General features: G+C 44.3%; 1 protein-coding gene across 2 annotated transcripts in view; it reads right to left on the bottom strand.

Annotated features, from left to right (window-relative positions):
• Positions 1-3,329: 3,329 nt before the first annotated feature.
• Positions 3,330-21,103, bottom strand: part of LOC145459306 (uncharacterized) — a 31,442-nt gene continuing 13,668 nt past the window's right edge. For both annotated transcript variants that reach the window (XM_080337951.1, XM_080337952.1), the window contains exons 12-26: positions 20,658-20,782; positions 20,432-20,594; positions 18,535-18,675; positions 17,368-17,461; positions 17,138-17,305; positions 16,051-16,144; positions 14,206-14,353; positions 13,560-13,967; positions 11,371-11,485; positions 8,820-10,277; positions 8,687-8,757; positions 7,672-7,771; positions 6,393-7,289; positions 5,069-5,170; positions 3,330-5,002 (exon numbers count right to left, since the gene is read on the bottom strand). In XM_080337951.1, coding sequence (XP_080194077.1) covers positions 3,660-5,002; positions 5,069-5,170; positions 6,393-7,289; positions 7,672-7,771; positions 8,687-8,757; positions 8,820-10,277; positions 11,371-11,485; positions 13,560-13,967; positions 14,206-14,353; positions 16,051-16,144; positions 17,138-17,305; positions 17,368-17,461; positions 18,535-18,675; positions 20,432-20,594; positions 20,658-20,782 — 5,427 coding nt within the window. In that variant the 3' untranslated portion in view covers positions 3,330-3,659. The remainder of the gene's footprint in view (positions 5,003-5,068; positions 5,171-6,392; positions 7,290-7,671; positions 7,772-8,686; positions 8,758-8,819; positions 10,278-11,370; positions 11,486-13,559; positions 13,968-14,205; positions 14,354-16,050; positions 16,145-17,137; positions 17,306-17,367; positions 17,462-18,534; positions 18,676-20,431; positions 20,595-20,657; positions 20,783-21,103) is intronic.

Here is a 21,103-nt window from a genome sequence, read left to right as displayed (position 1 = left end):
ATACATAAGTGAGTAAATTTGAAAGGCAGACTCGGTGAATATGGTCGCATATTTAGAATTGTCGTTGCCGATCGCGGGTGGCTAGGCTATACCCACTATACTTCGGAAATTGCAGGGTGCATATTTGCGAGCAACGCAAAACATAACTATAACGACAAGTCGAGTCATTTCCATATTTAAGAACCTGTTGACTTGAGTCACGAAAGAGTTGCAGCTTAAGTCCATTCATGACTCGAGTCATTACAACCTAGAATCATAGATACTAGATATCAGGCATAGTTTTTGCACGAAATCGGCTGTGAGAATACATTTACAATTTCAAGGCACGGATTGCAGAACATCAATTACAACGTCACAATTACCCAAGATAAATGCCACTCGACATTGAAATCCTCAGTGCCATAAACTAATATAATTACAGGGTGAGTCGAATTATGGAACAAAGAAATCACAAACAAGTCCACGTGATAATTATTCATTTATTACGATGTTTTCGGTTAAAGCCAACCTATCATTTATATTCCGATAGTGTGAATAGAACTTTATCCTGGCCAATTTTCAGCAGAAATGCATAGCCTCAAAGGGCGAGAAACACTTGTTTTGATTTTGATCAAGCTGATTGATGTGGTAGCGGTCTCGTCATGGGCATGCATACATCTCATTATCACATATCACATTTGCGTGGGAACTTCGCCACGAGCTTATAGTTGCTCTACGCGGGCTCCTGAACGCCATAATTCTGCGAAGAGATCAAATACACTCAGGTGATATTGTGTGTTCAATTCACGCTTTTGAGAAAATGCTACTAGAGAAGATTAGATTATATATATGCTTTCATCGACCACATACGCTTCAGCACATTCTTTAATTTGCAATTTGTTTCTCAAACTTTTTTTAGACACGCCCGCTTTATGATAGTGACAAATTTCTCGCCCCCTTATCGTCCTATCACAAACTGCAACCAGGATGCTAGCAATCCAAGCGGATAGTTTGACGGCATGGAAGGTTGTGACTGTTATTGAGGGAATTCTCAAATATGAACCTCGAACTATACACACACAGCAATAATTATGAATTGGAGGTAGATCGCGCGATGCGCAAAAAATATTTAAGTTGACCGCAGCTTCGCGTCCCCCTTTAGGTGCTTTCGCGCCCCTCAACGGAGTGCACCCCCCTAGTTTGAGAACCACTGCAATAGATGAACAATCTCACGCGGGCGACTTGCTGATGCTGTCAATTATTTTTTGTTCCGTACATGTTTTTATGCTTTCTTGCATCGCTGAGTTTTGTCACAAGTTATACTGTCAAAACCTACTTACGGTCACCAATAGCAGGGCTGGCCAATATCATCGATCACGAGAGGATTATGAGGCTATCGTGTCAGCTACCGTAGAAAAATTAACTGATAGACTCGAATCAGTCATCCGTTGCCAAATTAAGCCATTTGTGAATCCATAAACCTCAACTATATAGGCGGGTCAAAACTGAAATTTCCTTCGCAATACCAGTACTGACCTGTGCTAGAGTCCAAGAAATAGTGAGGAACTAGATCAGGGCTCGGGAATCTTTTCGTCAAAATTTTAGAGCCATTATCATGCAGAAGTAATAACATCCGTCATAATGTTTTTAATCTCTCTCCAAACTCTAGGAATGGTGAATGACATAACCCACCCCGCCGGAACACCTCGACGGACCTTGAAGATGAGATCGACAGCTAACACATGTTCATGTTCATCTTTAATCCAGCCCTTATTTTGGTACTCTCTAGTCCAGGGACAGTTACCTAGGCTTACCATACGTCCTCTTTTAAGAGGATTTGTCCTCTTTTTTGACTTTTTTGAAAGTGTCCTCGGAGGACGCCCTTTTGTCCTCTTTTTTGAGATTTTGTCCTCTTTTTTGAAAATTTAGGTCAGATTTAGAGGAAATTGCGAGTGACATGCCGCAAATTAGCGCAGAAGTGAAGCTCCGGCCGGAATTTCGGAGGGAAAAGCGGTGATTTCAGCTCTGAGCGAAAAGAAGACCTTTTTTTTTTTAGTCAACCGATCATGAAGTGGGAAAAATTTACCGGTTTTTGAGAATTCTTCTGCAGTTTTGTGTGTGTCCTCTTTTTTCATTTCCGAAATATGGTAAGCCTACAGTTACCAAATGAAGTAACGAGCTATAGAAGCAGTTTAAAGTGGCAATGAGCTCTAAATAAGATGGATTCTCATAGTAAAGTTGTAGGAGTGAAAAATATATTGGCAGCAACCATTCTCCTCACAGAGCCGCCGTTTTCGAACTGGATTTTCACGGATACCATTCCACTATATCTCAAAGGTATCGCAGTCACTCTTACGTCACCGCTCATAACCTTTTGTCAAATTTCTGGCATGCATTTCGTCACCGTAGCGTAACACTTTGTCGGCGCGATCAAACAAGTCAGCTGTCCGGGAATGAAAGGAATTCAAGATAGTAGTCAGCCGATATCATGAAGGAATTGTGTCTTACGAACCACGGTGCACATCTTGGTGCAGTTAGTGAGAGCGATGTACTAATTCGTCGAACGTCGTCCAATGTTGTCACGGTGCTGAAGAACCTAATGAATCCGACTGCTTCATTTGAAGTCTATTGATGCTTTACTTATGGAAAGATTGGAGTTCACGCCAACGCATCCAATGACTCGCGGACCTCAGAAGGAGCGTGACGTCGTCTTGTATAGAACGCGCGCCATAACTGGGGGACTCGAGATTCGCCATACGAAATCTTTTCACCCATCTCAGTAAGTGACAACGCCATAATCAACACTTGCTCAGACCAAAACAAGCCTTTGCGTAAAATCACCCCTGCAGACTTTCATGAACTATTCGATGCGCAACTAGAACTAGGAGATACTCACTTCTTAAAACACGCTGCTGGAATTATAACTAACGACCTCAAAAAATACGTACCTAAAAACTAACTAAAGCACGACAATATCAATGTACACTACGCACCAAACTCATTTAGCGCGAGCGAGGTCTTTTTTCAAGGGTCCACTCTGCTGTAAGCGTGGTCCCTCGCGCCGATGGCTTTACCAACCACCCTACCTCATGCCCATGGAAGTCCGGATTCTCAAATTTCGGAATCATTGTATCGCATTGTATATCAAGCGTTCTGACAGGATGATATGAATGAATCGTAGCGCCGGTTTGTTTTGAACTGACATAGCTTAGGCAACTCACTATAGTAAACATTTCAATAGGTTTTGTTCACTTTTCTTCCTTCCAAATACTTCGCGAAGGCCAACTCGCAAGCCAATCCAGGCTGACATCTCTTGCCCCAACCCTCCCAACACGAACACACACGCTGTGTACGGAAATCCAATTTACTTCAACATAGAACTCAGCACGCGAAAAGTCAGCGCTAAGCTATCAACTAGTAATATAAAACTGCCGAGACATTTTCAAAGTGAAAAAAAACTTATGTACACCCTCGAACGAACTCCATAATCGAGGTATGGTGTGCAAGCTTACGAAACGCATCAGTATGAGACGCAAACGACTATTTCATCCGATGCAACAACGCTCAACTACGAGTTATTAACAAAGCGTACGCGAAGCATTAAGGCATAGACACCACTATCAGATAGCTTTACGCAAAAGTAAAGAGCAAACAGACAAAAAAAAAACAGGTAGACATCATCACCTCGCCGAATAATGTGGAGCGGTGTAGCTCACGTTAGCGGGCCGGACCGGCATCGCATTAGCGCCGTGGTGGCCGTACACTTCGTGATATTGTGACGGCTGGTACGAATAACCATGGTAGGGCCGGTGGTCGCCTGGTATATGACAAAATGACGACGTGGCTGGTTTATAAAAGGCGTCGTTTGAGTCGTGTGCGGGCATGTGCGATTCGTTACGGTATTGTTGCGCCGTGTCACTGTTACTGTACGTGGCTGAATTTAGTCTGTGAGACGGGGTAGGCCAGTGGCCCGCATTGCCCGGATTGTACTGCAGTTCAATGGCGGAAGGATAAACAGGATTAGTTGGAAATCTAGGCATGTGCTGTTGAGAGTAAGCGTACTGTTGGAAATATCCCGAAGGGTCCGGCGGTATCGACCCGGCGCTAAGCCAGTGCCTCTGGTACGCCACGCCACTGTCCGACAGCCCCGGATGGGCGGATTGCATCGAGGGCACAGTGGATTGCGTGCAATACACGCCCTGCGACTGCGCGTACGGGGGCACGCTGGTAAAGTGCGGCTGTCCCGGGTGGGCCGGCTGCTTCGCAGCTGTGCCCCGGCGGTAGTCTTGCGAGCATTCCTCACTGTATCTCACGTCTGGCGGGAATTGGGTCGCAGATTTTGAATACTCGCATTGTCTCTGCGCGGAGGAACCTCCTACCGACCAGGACGAGCGGTCCAACCCAGGCCTGTGCCGGCGTTCGACACTACCCGGCCTTGCGTCGGGAGATATGGAAGTATTGTGTCCACGCTGCGAGGCTGTCAAATTCTCGCCCCGCTGCATCATTTGGGCCGATTTCCTGGGTCGCTTCCGTAACGGCCCGGTTTTATCAGGCAAACGCACTGCGTCCACAGACGCATGCCGCCTCTCGTCTATCGTCTCTGGCAGACCGTGCAGGCCCGGCGAAAAAGTAGTCTGATGCGCCGTCGGCGTGGAGGGCTGCTGCCCGCAATCCATACTACTGTTACTCGGCGGACCCGTGCCGCAATAAGACTGGGACCTCCCTCTAGCGCCAGGGATTTGAATGTACCCAGGCGATTGCTGTTGGAGAAGGCACGAAGAAAGCGCTTTGGGGTCGTTCGGCGACTGAACCGGCCCCTGCGCCATTGGGCTTTGCGACAACCGGCAGGGACCCATTTTTGGGGAGGGGCAGATGTAGGTGCCGCTCGTAGAGCTGAGATTGGAAGCGGGCCGCATGGGAACGCTGGGTATCTTCTGACAAGAATCTTGCGGAATTTGTTGTACCGGGTTAGCCTGAACGAGTGGAGCCCCGGTCGTTATGTCCGACCCGGCATTGCTTTGCACTGAACGAAACAAGACATGGCGTTGCGGCAACGTGCGCACTATGCTACATGACAATTTCGACTCACCTGAGTTGGGTGCCGCGGAGCAGACTTGAATGGACGCTTCATATTTCGCGTTCGGGGGTTGAGAATGCCTGTTCTGGACAGACGATCTGGGATTGCCCACCCCTGCAAATAACAAAGTCACAAAATTATACATGGTCATTATATTATTATTATTATATTATAAACAGTTGCCCGACATTTGAGCACGCGATAGTGAAAATGACAGTTGAGCATGTTACACTTTAGCAGGCGTCGCTCAGCACGTGACTTTATATCCCCAAAACTAACCCTAACCCTGGAACTAACGCTTATATATATACCGCAAGAACCCCACCGTGACCCTAACCTAACACTAAATCAAACTAACATGCCCATCTGTCCACGGAATAATATCTCTACTCTACACGCACATATTATTACAAGTGTGAGCAGGGCCCGACTAAATTAATGACAATCACGACCCCAGAAATTAGCTTCAAGGCCAGCAACTGTCTTCCTCAGATTTGTATAGAGGGAAAATAATGTTGAGGAAATTTGTTACTCAATTTCGTTCTCATGCACCAGACTAAATGAATATTTTTACGGGTGCTTGTAATGATATTATAATGACGGTCAAGGCCAAGGTCGAGTCCAAGTGAAGTAATTTCAGGGCGGCGGCTCGAGCCGTTTCTGAGTCATTCAGGAAGAAATAAATGAATAGTATATTCGTATTAAAACGAACCCGAATATTTTCGGCTGACACTCATCAGGGGTAATCGTTAGCAACTAGTAGAGAATTGAAAAGAACATCGTATATCAACAATCGTATCACAAAATACAACGTCACCAGCATGAAATTTCGGATACTAGAGCGTTCAACGCACTATTTTTAGATGGTACACAAGCTCTTTTTGTTGGCACAGCCTTGGCTGGTGCATTTCGATTAAAGTCGATTACAAGTCACACAAATGAAATGGTAAACGGCCCCTTCCAACAACACGAAATCTGTCGTCTCGATAATTTTTCGCACAAGCGGGATTATCCAACAGATGTTTGCCAATGGCAGGATTGATGGCCTTTGATCGCTGAGCACCAAGCTTGAGCGGATGAGTCAAGTGTGATGCGTGTGTCAATAAAGCCAGTGACGTGCTGATTTATGTATCATATTTTGTGATACAATTGTTGATATACGATGTTCATTTCCATTCTCTACTAGTTGCTGACGATTACCCCTGACGAGTGTCAGCCGAGAATATTCGGGTTCATTCCAATATCAATACACTATGCAATTGTATATTGATATTGAAATTCCGTACCTCCAAGAAGGTCTTCGAAGAAGTAAATAAAATTAAAAGCCCGCACTCACCCATCGGATTGTCGCAGCTGTTCATGCTCTCCGGCGACGTGTACGGACTCGAGCCGTGCGCGCTCGAAGACTCGTAACCGCTCGAGCAAGGCTCGTGCGGGTTCGCGCCCTGCCCCTGACCACGCAAGTGCCCGTAGCCTCCCAATTTCCGCGAAGCGTGCCTGAGATACGGCGTTCCCCCAGGCGCCGGCGGCGCGTTCAGTTCGGACTGCGGCGTTTCACTTATCGGCGCCAACACCGAGTTGGATTGCTGGTAGCCGCTGTTGCCCCGATTTTGTTCGTACTGGCAAGCGGACGTATTGTCCCGGCATTCGTCTGCGTCTAACGACACGCCGGGTTCCGATAACGGACCCGCACAAAATTCATCAATGCTTGCGGTGTCCGTCAAGAGCTGCGTCCGTTTTCGCAAGTCAGATTCGACCACGGGCTCGACACAAAAAGTAGCGCTACCCGAATATCCAGCGTATATATTTTGAGATTCACCCGCTGGCTCTCCGGGCATTAAATTTACAGAATTATCGACGCCGTACGACACAGTATTACCGTCCATCGTGCCTACGTTAGGTTCTAAAGTTTGTTGAATTTGACGGAAAGAATCGGCCGCAGACGCGTCGCTAGCCCCGCGCACACGAGGGCCGGCCACTTGCATCTCTGGACCCGTCATAGGCCCGATTTCGCTCTGAGTATTTTGAGTCGATGGCATGCCGGTTATGGAGTCAGGCACGTGAATTTGCAGATCGCGCGATTCTTTCGGCGGCGAAACTGCTGTTTCTACGTTAGGCATGCAGTTCTGCTTGAGTTGGTTATGCAGTTGTTCGAGTTGCGGTATCTGCGACTGTTGTTGGATGTTAGCAGGCGATGTCCAGTACATCGATTCGTTTTGAAATCCGTCCATGTCTGAAGATAAAGAAACGGTCAGACGAGTAAGCAAAATCAGCACAGCAGGATACACCTTTCGATTGAAACTAACAGTGTCGATAATAATAAATAAGCAGAAACAAGCAAGCACAACTAACAAAGTCACGATAAATGTTCGAAGATGAGAAAAAACAAGGCCAGTATGATCTAATATGGGTTAATATACAAGTTTTTTTGGTTCTTATTTCAGAATCTAAGACTTCTCTTCTCCACCGGCACGACATTCCACATCTTTGGCCTTGTACTAATAGAGATCCGGGGCATGGAACTTTGTGCACACGACCAATTAAAAGCACAGCTAGTTGTGTAATAAAAAATTACCTAGATGGCGTAAACAAGTGTGATTATTCTACATTCTTACCTGGACAAGGCGTTATCGAGGCGACGGCAGCATTGATCTCGGCGTTGTTGATTTCTTCTTCCAAACTCCTGCAGTTTTCATCGACCCAATCATTGGCATCCTAGTACAAGGGTTCACATTAGTATTTTCACAGCACTTAACACTGTCCACTACACCTGTATGAGATATACAATCATGTGTTGCTAGCAACCTTATCAAAGTATGAAGGCAATCATGCGAACCGTTGGCTAGTTCAGACATTTTTCAATATTTACAATAGAATTCATATATCAGCATAGCATACAGTCCAGGATTGTTGATACACAATATTATTTCCAATTCTCTACAATTAACCCTGACTAGAGTCAGTCCTAAATATTCGGGTTTATTTCAGCACCGGTACGAATATATTATTCAATTGTATATTGAGGTTCTGTACCTCCAAGAAGCGAGGGTTTGTAATGACTCGACTCGAGTCACGATTTTCTGATGACTTGACTTTACTCGAGTCATTTTCTCAAAATACGGAAATGACTCGACTCGAGTCAATCTGTGTATTGGCTCGACTTGGACTCGAGTCATGGCGCATGACTCGAACCAAGTCATATGACTCGAGACTCAGACAGCCAAGACCGACATTTCATTGTAATTTCGAAGACTAGTTAAGTAACCACACTATTGGGATTTCGTCTATTGGTACTGCTACTTGAAAATGCGACCAGAAACTGCTAAAATTTGTGAAAATTAGTATATTATACAACATATTAGTCAACACAATGACTTGGACTCGGACTCGAGTCATAATATCATGACTCGGAGTCGACCCTCTGCTCGCTTACTTGGACTTGGACTTGACCTGGTGGTGAATTGGAAATGACTCGACTTGACTCGAGTCAAAACTATAAAAGTGAGATTGACTTGTGACTCGGAGCTTTGTGACTTGGTTACAACCCTGGTGATATCTTTACATGTGACTCAATATATTTGATTTATATGTTAGCATAAGGCAAACCAACAACATTAACGAGACGCTCACCTGCAAATCAGCCTCGATATCTGTAGTCCGCTGGCCAGCGTCTACATCGCCAAGATTGTCGTGCGGTAGAACTAAAAAACAAGACCTCGCTCAGTCTACGGCACGAACCACAGAAAATTTCAAACGCACAAACCTTCCCTCTCCTGTACATTACTGTCTTCAATTTCCGCACCGGCGCCGTCCCGCGGAGATCCTTCCTCCCGACTCACGATAACAGACTCGGCCAATGTCGCCGACTGTCTCGTATCGTCGCAAACCACTGTTGCATCACAGTCTCGTGAAATTTTGTCACCACTATCGGACCCAGCGGGACTTCTAACATCGTCCTGCCTCTTTGGAGACGACGCATCAGGACTATTACAGTCGGCTTTACTTTCAGGTGCCACAAACGTCTCCACGGCCGGGTCACTGTTTTCAAAGTTTTTGTCGCCAGGCACATCGCTGTTTCGTTCGGTTTTAGATTCATTTTCGAAACCAGCATCGCTATTATTTCCGTCCGAATCTTCTTGAATTTTCGGTGCCGAATCCATCTTTTCTACCGTTGTCCGAGTCGGTAGATTACTATCCGACTCGCCTCTGTCCTCTGAATCACTACCCCCGTACTCAACAGGAGTATTATTCCCATCAGCCCCCAGTCCCAAGCCATTGTCCACTCTACCACCGTCACCGGACCGGTCCGAATCGCTACCCTTCGTGTCGACGCCGCGGTAATCCCCGACTTTCACATCGGTCCGGATTTTTTTCTGCAAACCGACCGCAGACTGGCGGGGCACAAAACTTTGCCCCGCCGGTCCATCACTGTCGCAAGACGACTCATCACACGACGAGTCGTCGTCGTCAGCAGAGGACGAAGTCAGGTCGCCAGACGTGTCAGACCCGGTGCAAGACGAAGACGACGAGGTTGCCCCGCCGCAGTCCCCGTCACGGCGTCCACCGTCCCGGTACTTCATGTCAGCGGGCCGAAACGCCACGGACGCCGTTTTCGTGAACAGTGCCGGCACCTCTTTCTTCTGCTGCAGAAACGAAACGGGCGAGTCGGGCGGGAGTGCCCCGCCGGTTGTCCGGGGCAGAAACGGCGCGTCGCCGCTTTTCGCATCCCGGGAGAGTCGCTCGAGAAGCTGGGGGCTATGCACTAAAAAATGTTCTCTCTCAGTATTTCCATTATTAGTGGGTTCGGGCGCACGGTCAGAGTCGCAATCCATAGACCCGGCTTTATCGCCGGGCGACCCGGGACTCTTCGCCCCTTCACACTCCTTCGAGTAGCCTTCCGATTCTTTGCGAAACTCTTCGAATATGTTCTCGGAATGGGGGGTGATCTTTCTCGGCGAGCTTTTCAGCTTGCGTTCGGCCCTGGACGACCTCGGAGTCGCGTCAGACGGCGCCCCTGTCCCGTTCGATTTGGGCGAAAAATACTTGAGCAGCTTCTGCTGCTGTAACGCTTTGGACCGTGTCGTCTCCGGTGTTCCGTTACCCCCGGGCGTCGACTGTCTGCTTTCGTTACGACTCTTTGTGATGCCGTTTGGGGTGGGGGCCCCTCCATCCGTACCTGACACGCGTTCGCTGTGGCCGTTCTCTGTACCATTTGCACGTGCTGTAAATATTCACCGGGTGAGACGTAGTAAAGTAACAGGGTTGTAATGACTCGAGTCAAGATTCTCTGATGACTAGACTTGACTCGAGTCATTTTCTCAAAACGCGGAAATGACTCGACTCAAGTCAATCTCTGTATTGAATCGACTGTTGACTCGAGTCATTGTGCATGACTCGATCCAAACCATATGACTCGAGACAGACAGCCAGAACCAACATTTCATCATAATTTCGAAGAATAGTAAAGTAACCACACTATTGAGAATCCATCTATTGGTACTGGTACTTGAAAATGCGACCAGAATCTGCTAGAAGTGAGGAAAATTAGTATATTATAAATGCGAACCATTCGATATAACCGAACAGAGTTATAAAAAGTGGATTTAACAAGACTTTAACTGAAAACTGAGCAGTCAATACCATGACTTGGACTCGACCCTCTGCTCGCTGACTTGACTCGGACTTGACTCGGTGGTGAATTGAAAATGACTCGACTTGACTCGAGTGAAAACTATAAAAGTGAGATTGACTTGTGCCTCGGAGACTTGCTACAGTACAGGCCTGTAAAGTAACAAGAAGGCTTGATTCAAAGAACAGGCAAGTGCTCGGACACAGCATTCAGACGCCAGACTATCACGCAGGGTTGTAATGACTCGAGTCATGTTCTTAAAAACGGAAAATGACTCGACTCGAGTTATGGCGCATACCTCGACACATTCTATTGTTCAAATTGACTTGCGACTCGAAACCTTGAGAGTTGCTTACAACCCTGCTAACCCCGGTAAAATAAGGGTCAATTCGTGTCGTTTTGGCTACTTTGGACACGTCACCACTACAAAACTACCAATTACATTAAGCTAATTGCCTTAATTAGAATTCTAGCAGTTAATTAGAGACTTAGGAAATTGCAAATTTTATTTTAGCGATCAACACAAAACAATTAACGACACCACAAATAAGTACGGTTTCCCAAATACATAATCAGTTTCAGTGATACAGCAACTGTCTGCCTTCGGTGAATTTCAGGGGGTTCAACAAAAGTTATTTCACTTTGACACGTGAACATCAGTCGCCAGCATTAACTCATTACTTACGTTCTGGAAAAACATCAATGTCCGTCCCACAATTATCCGATTCCCCGGAAGTCATGTGAGGCGCCCCCAATCTCCACCCGTCTCCATGGCAGCTGTCTGTTTTTTCTTCCGTTTTCTAAATATCGAAGCAAGGTTAAGAATGGAACAACCTAACAAAGCAAACAACACTAGCAGTTTCATTTTCGGTTTTAAATCTGTCAAAGAGCTCCAAAGAGCGAAGCACATAGGCTCCTTAGTTCCATTGATTGCTAAGCTGGGCATTGCTGTGTGCGACACATCGGTTACGGACAACTGAATTACTCTGTGTTCTTAAAATGCTGAACTAACACAGGAATACAATTTTTCGTTTGACGAATTACGGGCCAAAACTTGCAAGGCAGTTCAAATATGATGGAAGACCATATTTAAAACAAGACGTCAATATCAACACACTAGCTCACGACAAAAATAAAAACTCGTGGAATTACTGAAGAGACATTATCCTGCGGTTTTGCGACAATATGAGAGTTGAAAATGATGTACACAACACTAATTGATGCGTACAAATACTTGCTTAACATAAGTGGAGGCGCATATACCTCATGAATAAAACGGCAAAATCAGGCATTGAAAATCATTTCGAACAAGACTCATCAATGAAATCAGTCGAAAAGCATTTTCACGTCGAAATATACAACTACTACATTATTTGCCGATATCAGTAATTCAACTTGGGTCAATTATATAGATATATATGTTAAGAAAATCAAGTCTGGTGGACTGAAATATGATCACAAAACTCGTACAACAGCTCGACAATCACTCACAACATCGGCATCGAAAATCGTATTGACACTGTCCGTAAGTATTCAAAATATTCAAATATTCAGACCATTTATTACTTATCAACCATGATGCTAGCAAAAGTTCCCATTGACTCACGCATATTGACGTAAGCTATTCGTGGACTGCGTAATTCACTTTACCCCGCGCTATTAATAACCGCAGATTCGCGTGTACCTAGTGTCATACCACGTCAAAATGAATGGCCAGTCACAATGCACCTATTCAGGAAATGATTTGAGTGGTGAGTAGCCTATGCTTTTAGTGACGTTGGCCTGGTCTTGTTTTCAGAAATGTACTCCATAACGTAGGGTCCTGGGGATTTCCCCCACTCTTTTATCAGGCCTAACTCTACCCATGAAACTAGGGCTGTAGAATCTGTTCGGCATGGGGGCAAATTATATAAATCACGCTGTGAGGCAACGATGAACACTAATACCTTAAAAGGCCCACTATCTCATTACGAGTCACCAAAGCGGCGATAGTGAGACGTCAATAAAATTTGATATCTGCTATGCGTCAGGAAAATTTTCACGCTACAGGAACAATATTGTCAAAAATATGTGCATACTTTGTTGATTGTAAGAACAAGGTCACAAAGCCGAGTAAAACAATTGCGGAGTTACGACCAATCATAGTGATTTCGTCAATGTTCACGAAGACCAAGGTAGGATACTAGAGATGCAAGAGCGGTGTAGAAAAGTCATACCAAGTTCCAATAAATGAATGGAATACGCCAGATACCGTGACAAGAATGCCATGACCAAGATTTTATTCCTGGCACCTAGCAGGATGAGATTGATTCCAAGAAAATCCAGAGCTTAGGAAAATCTGAGGATGTAGTGCATAATATAATCCATGTTTTCGGCCACCGGTCTTTTTTGGCTTCTCTCTAAGCCAGGAGTCCTTCACCCGGTGCTCGCTAACTAGTTTTGAGCGGTCCATAAAGGACAATATTGAAACCACAACTATATCAACATTGTCTTCATTAGAAATAGTACGTTGATGCGTAATTTTATTTTGTCCTTCATGTTTTACCGCATATACACCAACTCATGATCTACATACACACGATCTGCGCATATACATACCATGAGTGCATGATGTGCATACGCCACTGGATAAAGAAGTTGAGGCTATCTAAGCTTTGCACTATCCCTCCATAATATCGCGTAAATGATTAGAGCCAAACCCCACGACCCACCTCCATTGTCTTTTCAAGATCAGTCTTCATTTTTTACTTACGTTTAAAAAAATTACGGGTTTCGCGCTCAAAAAGGTCAACAACCCCCTCCCCCCTCGAAGCCCCCCTCAATCTCACCACAAACCAAGCAAAATCGGAAATTCTTCGTAAACAACCAACTCACCTTGGCGGCGGCTTTCTTCTTTTTGATTTTAACCCTGCCCCACGGGTAATCCTTGACCTTCCGCCTCCTGCGCTTCTTGGCCGGCGGCGTCCAAGCCCCCGAGACCTGATTGAGCGCGTCGCTACGGTCGAACATGGGACCGCCGTTGGCGTGATGCGGCGACAGAAAGATCAGCTTCCGCTTCCGAGATTTCATCGGGTGATTCGGGGAAAAAAGCTCGCCATTCGAATTGTCTTCATTATCGCAGTCTACTTCGACAATACAGTCTTTATCAGAGTCTGCGTCAGAGTCGGCCTTGCGTGCGATGTCACTACCCTCGTTTTTCCGCACGTCAGACGACGGCGAATCCTGCCGATCGTCTTTACTGTCGCGGTTCATCGAGTCTTCCGGTGAAACTGTTTTGCCGATCTGTAATACAATGAGGATGAAGCGATAATGATGCTGTGATACAGCTAATCAAGGTTTCAAGGCCTCCTAAATGGGTGGAACATATCGAAACCACAATTCTAGCTTACAAATTAACTCCTAGTGAAGAGGGGCGTATTTTTTATCTCTAGAAAAAAATCATCTCTCGCTATTCGACGCAAAACGTTACGATTAGTATTCAATTCATTGTGCTTAGTTCTACACGCATTACAAATCGTACATATCCAGAGTTTGGCTTCACTGCGATCAACGGCGTCCATCGCAAGCAGTCGGGATCCACCTTGCGCAAGACCTTGGCGCTAGATTCCAGAGCCCGGCGTTTTCGTAGGTGCTCCGCGATCAGTCGCCTCCGTCGCTTGAGATTGAACCTGCACGAGACACAAAAAATTGTGACACCAGGGCGGATGCGGGCAGTCACAGAGCGCTACTGCTTTTCCGAATACCTAATTAGGTCACGTCTATTAGTACCGCTTACTCGGTACCACCTACAGTATTCAGTTAAACTTATTCACTCTTGATTTTGTAAAGTGAAAAGTGGTTATTCTACTATAGTAGATATACTTGTGTCGCTATTTCCCCAAATAAAGCGGGTAGAAATTTGAGTAGCAACCAGTGTTGGGACGGCTCGCGTCAGCTTTTTCAGATGACTTGACTCGAGTCACTTTTCAAAAAGGACTTTACTCCACTCAACGTCTCAAAATTATGGATTTACTCTCGAAGGAAGCAAAAATGTCAAGGCAATTCAAAGTCATTAGGTAATCAGTATCAATGAAGTCGATGTATCTGTGCGTAGCGATAAGTGCCTACTTTGTCGTAGGCTAGCAGTAGGGTTGGGACTTCGGGATCAAATTTAAAATCCCGGGATCGGGATTCCCCGGGATTAGAAAAGTAGTAAAATACACATACAAGCTACACAAACAACATTTTATTGACGCAAAAACATCAGAGCATCAAGAGCATCATCGTTTAGACCAGGGGTCTCAGACTCAAATTTGCTCGCAAGCCAATTTCGTAGTTTCTGATGACGCGGCAGGCCACAGCATCAAATAGGGAGTCTACGACAGCATTCCAGGGCATCGTCGTAATGAACTAGCTGGACACGTGGACAGCTAATGCGCATACTAGGATGTCTATGTTCATTTCTGCTGAGCTCCGGACTTATCTATTTAAACATATAGGCTTGTTATATGCACCGAAATCGCGAGTGGTCACTGTAGTGTTCATGTTATGGGTCTGTACATTGTTTATCCTTCCTCAGCCCGTGTGATCAGATTCACCGGTAGAGTTGATGGATGGGGTGTTTTCAAAATTTTAGGGCCTTCGGGTAGGCCATTTCTTAGTAGTAACTATGTTGCATGCTGTTATTTCCTGACCTCCCATCAGGATTGTCGGTATGTGATTCACCATTGTAATATTCACGAAAAAGTCATATTTTTAAATATTTTATTAAAAATATAGCTGTGCATGGCATAAATTGGCGATATAATGAGTTTAAGACAGTTAGACACCATGCGAGAAGACATATGCATCATGTCATCGTCAAAGCTGTCGCATTATAATTTCGCAGCTAGCGGGTATTTGACAAGTGATAGAATTTAGGTTTTTGGAGTGGTTTTAGAGGGAATGATAAGTTCTTAAATCCGAAATAAGATATTTTCCAGTTAAATATTGTCGAATACTTGAAAAAGGAAAATGCTGAAGCGGGCCGCGAGTTTGAGACCACTGTTTTAGACAATCAGCCGAGTTTGTGACACTGCTTTATCACAAAAATAAAAGAGATGGCGCTGCGTAAGCCTTGCTAGATGCTGTTTACAAATCCCGGGATTTCATTCGTATCAATTGCATTCGTATTAATTGCATTAAATCCCGGGATCCCAGGATCCCGGGATCGGGATTTCCTAGGGTCCCAACGCTACTAGCAGTGTATTCTCTCTGGCAGTGTCTTTCCGCTGAGTGCTAATCATAACGAACCTCTTGCATAATATAAATCAGTTTGATATATTAGCTTATACAGTTATACTATTGAATATTTGGTGACAAGATTGTTGATATACGACGTTCTTACTTCATTTGAAACGGCGGAACGTTTTCCGTTTCGCTTTTGCGTGCGATCATCCCCATCTTTTGCATCGTCGCCGCTATGTCGTGAGGGCACAGACCTGAAAAGAAGTCGACACGGTAACACTCACGCCCACACAGACAAGACAAAGAGAAAAGGTGAACCCCAGACACCGTCACTGCCAGTGTCAGATTGGACGCCCAGACAGCGTTGTTCCCTGATTGCCCTATTCACTGAATCGGTTATGTTTTAACTTAACAACTTACTCTTTACATATTGGATTTTGTAAAGTCTAGCATAATTGGGGATGTTTTCATTACTTTTACCAATAAAATTGTCACCACAGCCACACGAAATAGCCCCTGAATCACTGTAACTGAGTATATTTTCGAAAATTGCACCTATTCGCAGCGTAAGGATCTAGTCGCAAAGCTTCATTTTGCAATTTACAAAGTAGCCACCTGCGATTAACCGCCAATAATTTGCGACCCCTCGATCAAACCCCCTTTTAGACACCACTCGCGCAGATTTCATACCTTCATTTTTCTAATTCGACTTGACGTTGCACAACTATACCAGTACGGTAATTGAGAAGAAATGTACGACGTTACCTCAATTTCTGTTGAGTACCAAGCTGACAAGTTTTATCGCATCTGCCCCTCTATATCTCAAAGCGTATTCACGTCTCAAGTAGAGATGTACACGATTGAGTAAGCCAGTTGTTCTTATCTATCAACTGGTTTACAAACAAAATTTGCAGAACCAGTTCGACTTATGCCGTCACAATGGAATCAGAGTAGGCGTTGTGTACTTGCGCATTTGTAAAATTTCGATTTTCAAATTTATAGAAAATCAAGTTTTTGTAGAAATTTCATTTGTTTTCGGCCATACCTTGGTCATGTTTATGTATATCACATTGTTTCATGATGAAAACTTTTCTCAAAGTTAATTTTCTCAGAACGTGTAAAATGTACATTGGATATAAGCTACTTTGATTACACAGACATGATATAATAATCGGACAAACTATATGGTAATAACATATCCCTAAACCTCTTTGCTTCAAGCGTAAGCCAGTTTTCGAAACACATACCCGTATCCTTGCTGATCGCGCGGAGAGACAGCGACCGACCGTTCTGGCATTTCGAAAAATACTCCAAGAGCACATTCGTCCAGTAAGCCGTGTACGACACTTGACCTAAATCGGAGAGAGGCTTTTCCGGGGTACCGATTTGTCCTTCCATTTTAGACAAAAGGTAACCTGGCGGAACGAGGTCGGAATTAATACCAGCCACTCCAGTACCATTGATGACAACCACTTACTGAACTCTATCAGGAATCGACCAAACCCTTGGCGCTGATACTGCGGCATGGTCATGATACAGGAAACGTTATATTTTTGCTGACAATGCTTCTCCTAAAAAGAAAAGAGAATTGAAGCTCATCCAAAGTGCGAACATATCACTGGCATCCGATCCATAAATATTACGGTTTGTTACAATGACAGCACAACGACATAGACCAAACTAGAAATATTACATTATCATCACCACGCTACAATTCGTCTCTCTAGTGGGGCGTAGTGACAGTTTATGAAAATCAAGTACAATTCTCCCGACCGCTTGGCTAGAAATTCCATACAAAAGCGAGCGATTTCGCGTGTAAAAGAGAGAATGCTTGTGTAAACACGGCCGGTCATTCCGAGATGAGTCAGAAAATTCACATGTCACAATATTCTCGCAGGGAACCGAAATTTCGATCTTACACGAACTGCGACAAGTCGCAGATCGCACGAGGAAAATATCATCATCTATCTCCTGTCATCAAGGGTCAAGGCCACTGAACCATGCAACGCATTCTTGGTGTTGGTGCATTGCTTACTTCTCTGTACGACATATAGCAGCAGTGATATTCACAATATCACCGAGGTCTTACGGCAAATAGGTATGTCAGGTGGACCTCTTATTTGGTGGAGCTGGGACAGTGTCACGGAAAAAGCACACAAAATACCGTATTTTCGTTAAAATAGCTGAAAAAAAGACATAAAAATGTGACTCGTCAATAAATATTATCAATTGCAAAAAACATCATTGAAACGCCGGCCTCCACCTTCAAGTACAATATTATCACTCTTTCAGATACAGACTCGTTGGATAGCACACATTTATCCATTACAACAGATATATTCCTAAAAATATCTAGATCAAATGCAAAAATCCAAAATCAAATTGTCTTCCATCTCCCGATCAGATGCATTTCATACATCAAAATGCATAAGATAGGCCTGCATTAGGATGGTAGCAGTGACTCCTGTGATGACAATCTAGCAGATGTAAAAGGCACCAGAAAAAACAAATTGGACTTTTGTCATACTGAGAAAACAAGAGCCTGAAGTAACGGCGACATTCCATCTTCGATTAAAATGAAAATCTAGTTTGGTCCCGCCCACTCCAAAAAACAGGTGTCTGAAATTCAAAACCGAGCCGTTACCTTTGAAAAATACCCAATCAGATGGCTGCCCTTGCTGTCGTTCTTCGTCAGGCAGTAGAACATAAACGGCTCCACGTCGTAGTAGAGTGTTTTGTGGTCGAGAAACAGTTTAGCCAGAAGGCACAAGTTCTGACAGTAGATCTGAACCGGTAAATAATTCATTACTATTCAAGTTCCCAGAGCTCACGTAACTAAACGATCATAAATCGAAGCCAAAAATACCAAAATGAACACGTGAACGCACGCAGACACCATCATTAACGCTATTGAAAATATTTTTGTGTCCTGTGCGAAAATCCAAGTTAACGATTTTACATCGTCACGACGATATGTAATTTGCATCGTAATACTGTTTAGTGTTTACATGGGGTCGTATTTGAACTCGAAGTTCAACGAGCCAGTTTTGCGCATGCAAAAAAAAAACACAAACAGAGTCAGACTACAAATTGATGCCGAGAACGCTGCAGAAAATCAAAGGCAGAATTCCAAGCAGACATCACTCGAAATTAATTAATTGAGGGATATAAAATGAACCCTGTCCTGAAGTTTTGAAGTAAAATTCCAAATTACAAGTCGATATCAAAAATGCCTCAGCTTTTTGCAAAAATAAATGATCAAGTCAGCGAAAGTTTTAAACACGAATAGACGCTGTTGTTCAAAATAAACTCTGCAGCACAAAAAAAACAGGGCAATCAGTAACTATTCGCATCATCGCAGCAACGGACATGAATCCCTGCTCGCTCTAGCTGTTTACTCCGTTTCGACATAAAGAAATCAATAACATCCTAGCACTGACGCCAATTACAATCACCTCGCACTCCTAGAATATTGGCGTCGGGTGAAATTGCAATAAAGGGCAAATCTAATGGGCGTATCAAGGACGTTTGCCCTGACATCTGAGCATGTGACACTTGAACGAATGATTTTATAACCTCTAGTGGTTAGTAGCTAAGTACTTCAACCTTTTGGAGTCCTTAACTACTGGCATCACTTACTTAAGTGGTTGTTACCAGACTATTTCCACTTCCACTTTCCACCATTTTCATGCAAATAAAAAGGTAAAGTACAAAGTAGTTTTGAGATGGTTTCGCATGACTTTTCCGGGTGAAATTATGCTGTTGACTGGGCGAAATACCGACCACATCATGATAGCAGCGCATTTTTTTACAAATTGCTTTATTAGCAGAAACATCACTTATTTTGTGTTGTCGCAAATACACATCCTGCAATTTTGAAAGCAACTCCTTACCTGTTTACAGCTAAGTGTATGCAACGCAGCAGTCGCAACACCACAGATCGAATATACTTTACAAAACCACTACGTTTCATACCATTAATTTTGTACTTCCACACAAGGTAGCTCTGGAATGACTCTAAAATCGCTACGTTTACTTGTAATCGAGTCTTGCCGCATTACTCCTACTCCTACTTGAGGACAATCCACACTACTTTGAACACCTATGTTTATTACCCCAAAAGTAACCCCCTAAACAAACCATAACCCTAACCCAGTAGTTCTTGCACTGAACTGCAAGCCTTTGGCAAACCCCACATTTTCACTCGAGTCACGAACGCAAATAAATACCATATTACTCATCTAATACATTGCTATAGAATACTGTAGCAAGAAGAAAAAAACAATACAACCGGACTTAAACCCAGAAGAAAAATATTATAATTAAGAGTTACTGCAAATAAGTCTAATTTCTGCTGCATGCGTCCGGTGCGGGCATTGACTTACTCCAAACCACTTAGACTATGATCCCCATTAAGAACCCATGCTTTAAACCTAACCCTATATCCACACCAACCCTACCCATAATTAAAACCCACAATCTCAAGTGTCGTATGCTTGCATGTCTACGGACTATTACGCGCGAAGAAGTTACTGTGTTACCTTGCTGATGTTGCCGTCAACCTCAAATACGGAAAGCTCCCCCTTCTTGTAGATCTCGTTCGCGGGAGGATGAAACCATTTGCACTTGGCCGCATGCCGCCGCAATATCGTTCGTGACTTCATATATTTTAAACAAAATTCGCAAAGAAATAATTTTTTCAACCTGCGACACGAAAAGAAAATCGGTAAATTCTGCGAGGACGACGAAAAGTGACCGCGCATCCACCTGGCGTACTCCTGCGGGTAGGGCGACGAATACCAGGTGTCGATGACAAACTGCCCGAACTCGATTTGTTCGGGGCAGCGCGTTTTTGACGGGTCCGGGACTTCCGCTTCGGTGACGCCCACTCTCTGAAAACGCGGTTTCTATTTAGAGCAGAACTGGACAAGAGATTTTCAACACTTTTTTACCTAGATTAGAATTAATTTACTGAACTCGGGCAACACTCACTTCTGCTTCCACGGCTGTCTGCATTACTTCACAGACTTGACTTTGTGAGGTGGAAAATGTTTTTTCGACAGATCTGCACCGCGTTTATCAGTAAAATTGGGAAAAAAACACAGATATGAGTATTTTTTTGACTTTTCGTTTTCACACCACAATTGGAAAATAGTTTTGGTCTCGTTGAAATAACTGTACAGTTTTACTTCTACCGCAGCCAGAGCACCGTC

The sequence above is a fragment of the Botryllus schlosseri genome, chromosome 16 (genome assembly GCF_051294905.1).
Source record: "Botryllus schlosseri isolate E-star chromosome 16, Bs_hap1, whole genome shotgun sequence".
Classification (NCBI taxonomy): Eukaryota; Metazoa; Chordata; class Ascidiacea; order Stolidobranchia; family Styelidae; genus Botryllus; species Botryllus schlosseri.
This window is presented reverse-complemented; position numbering and strand designations above follow the sequence as displayed.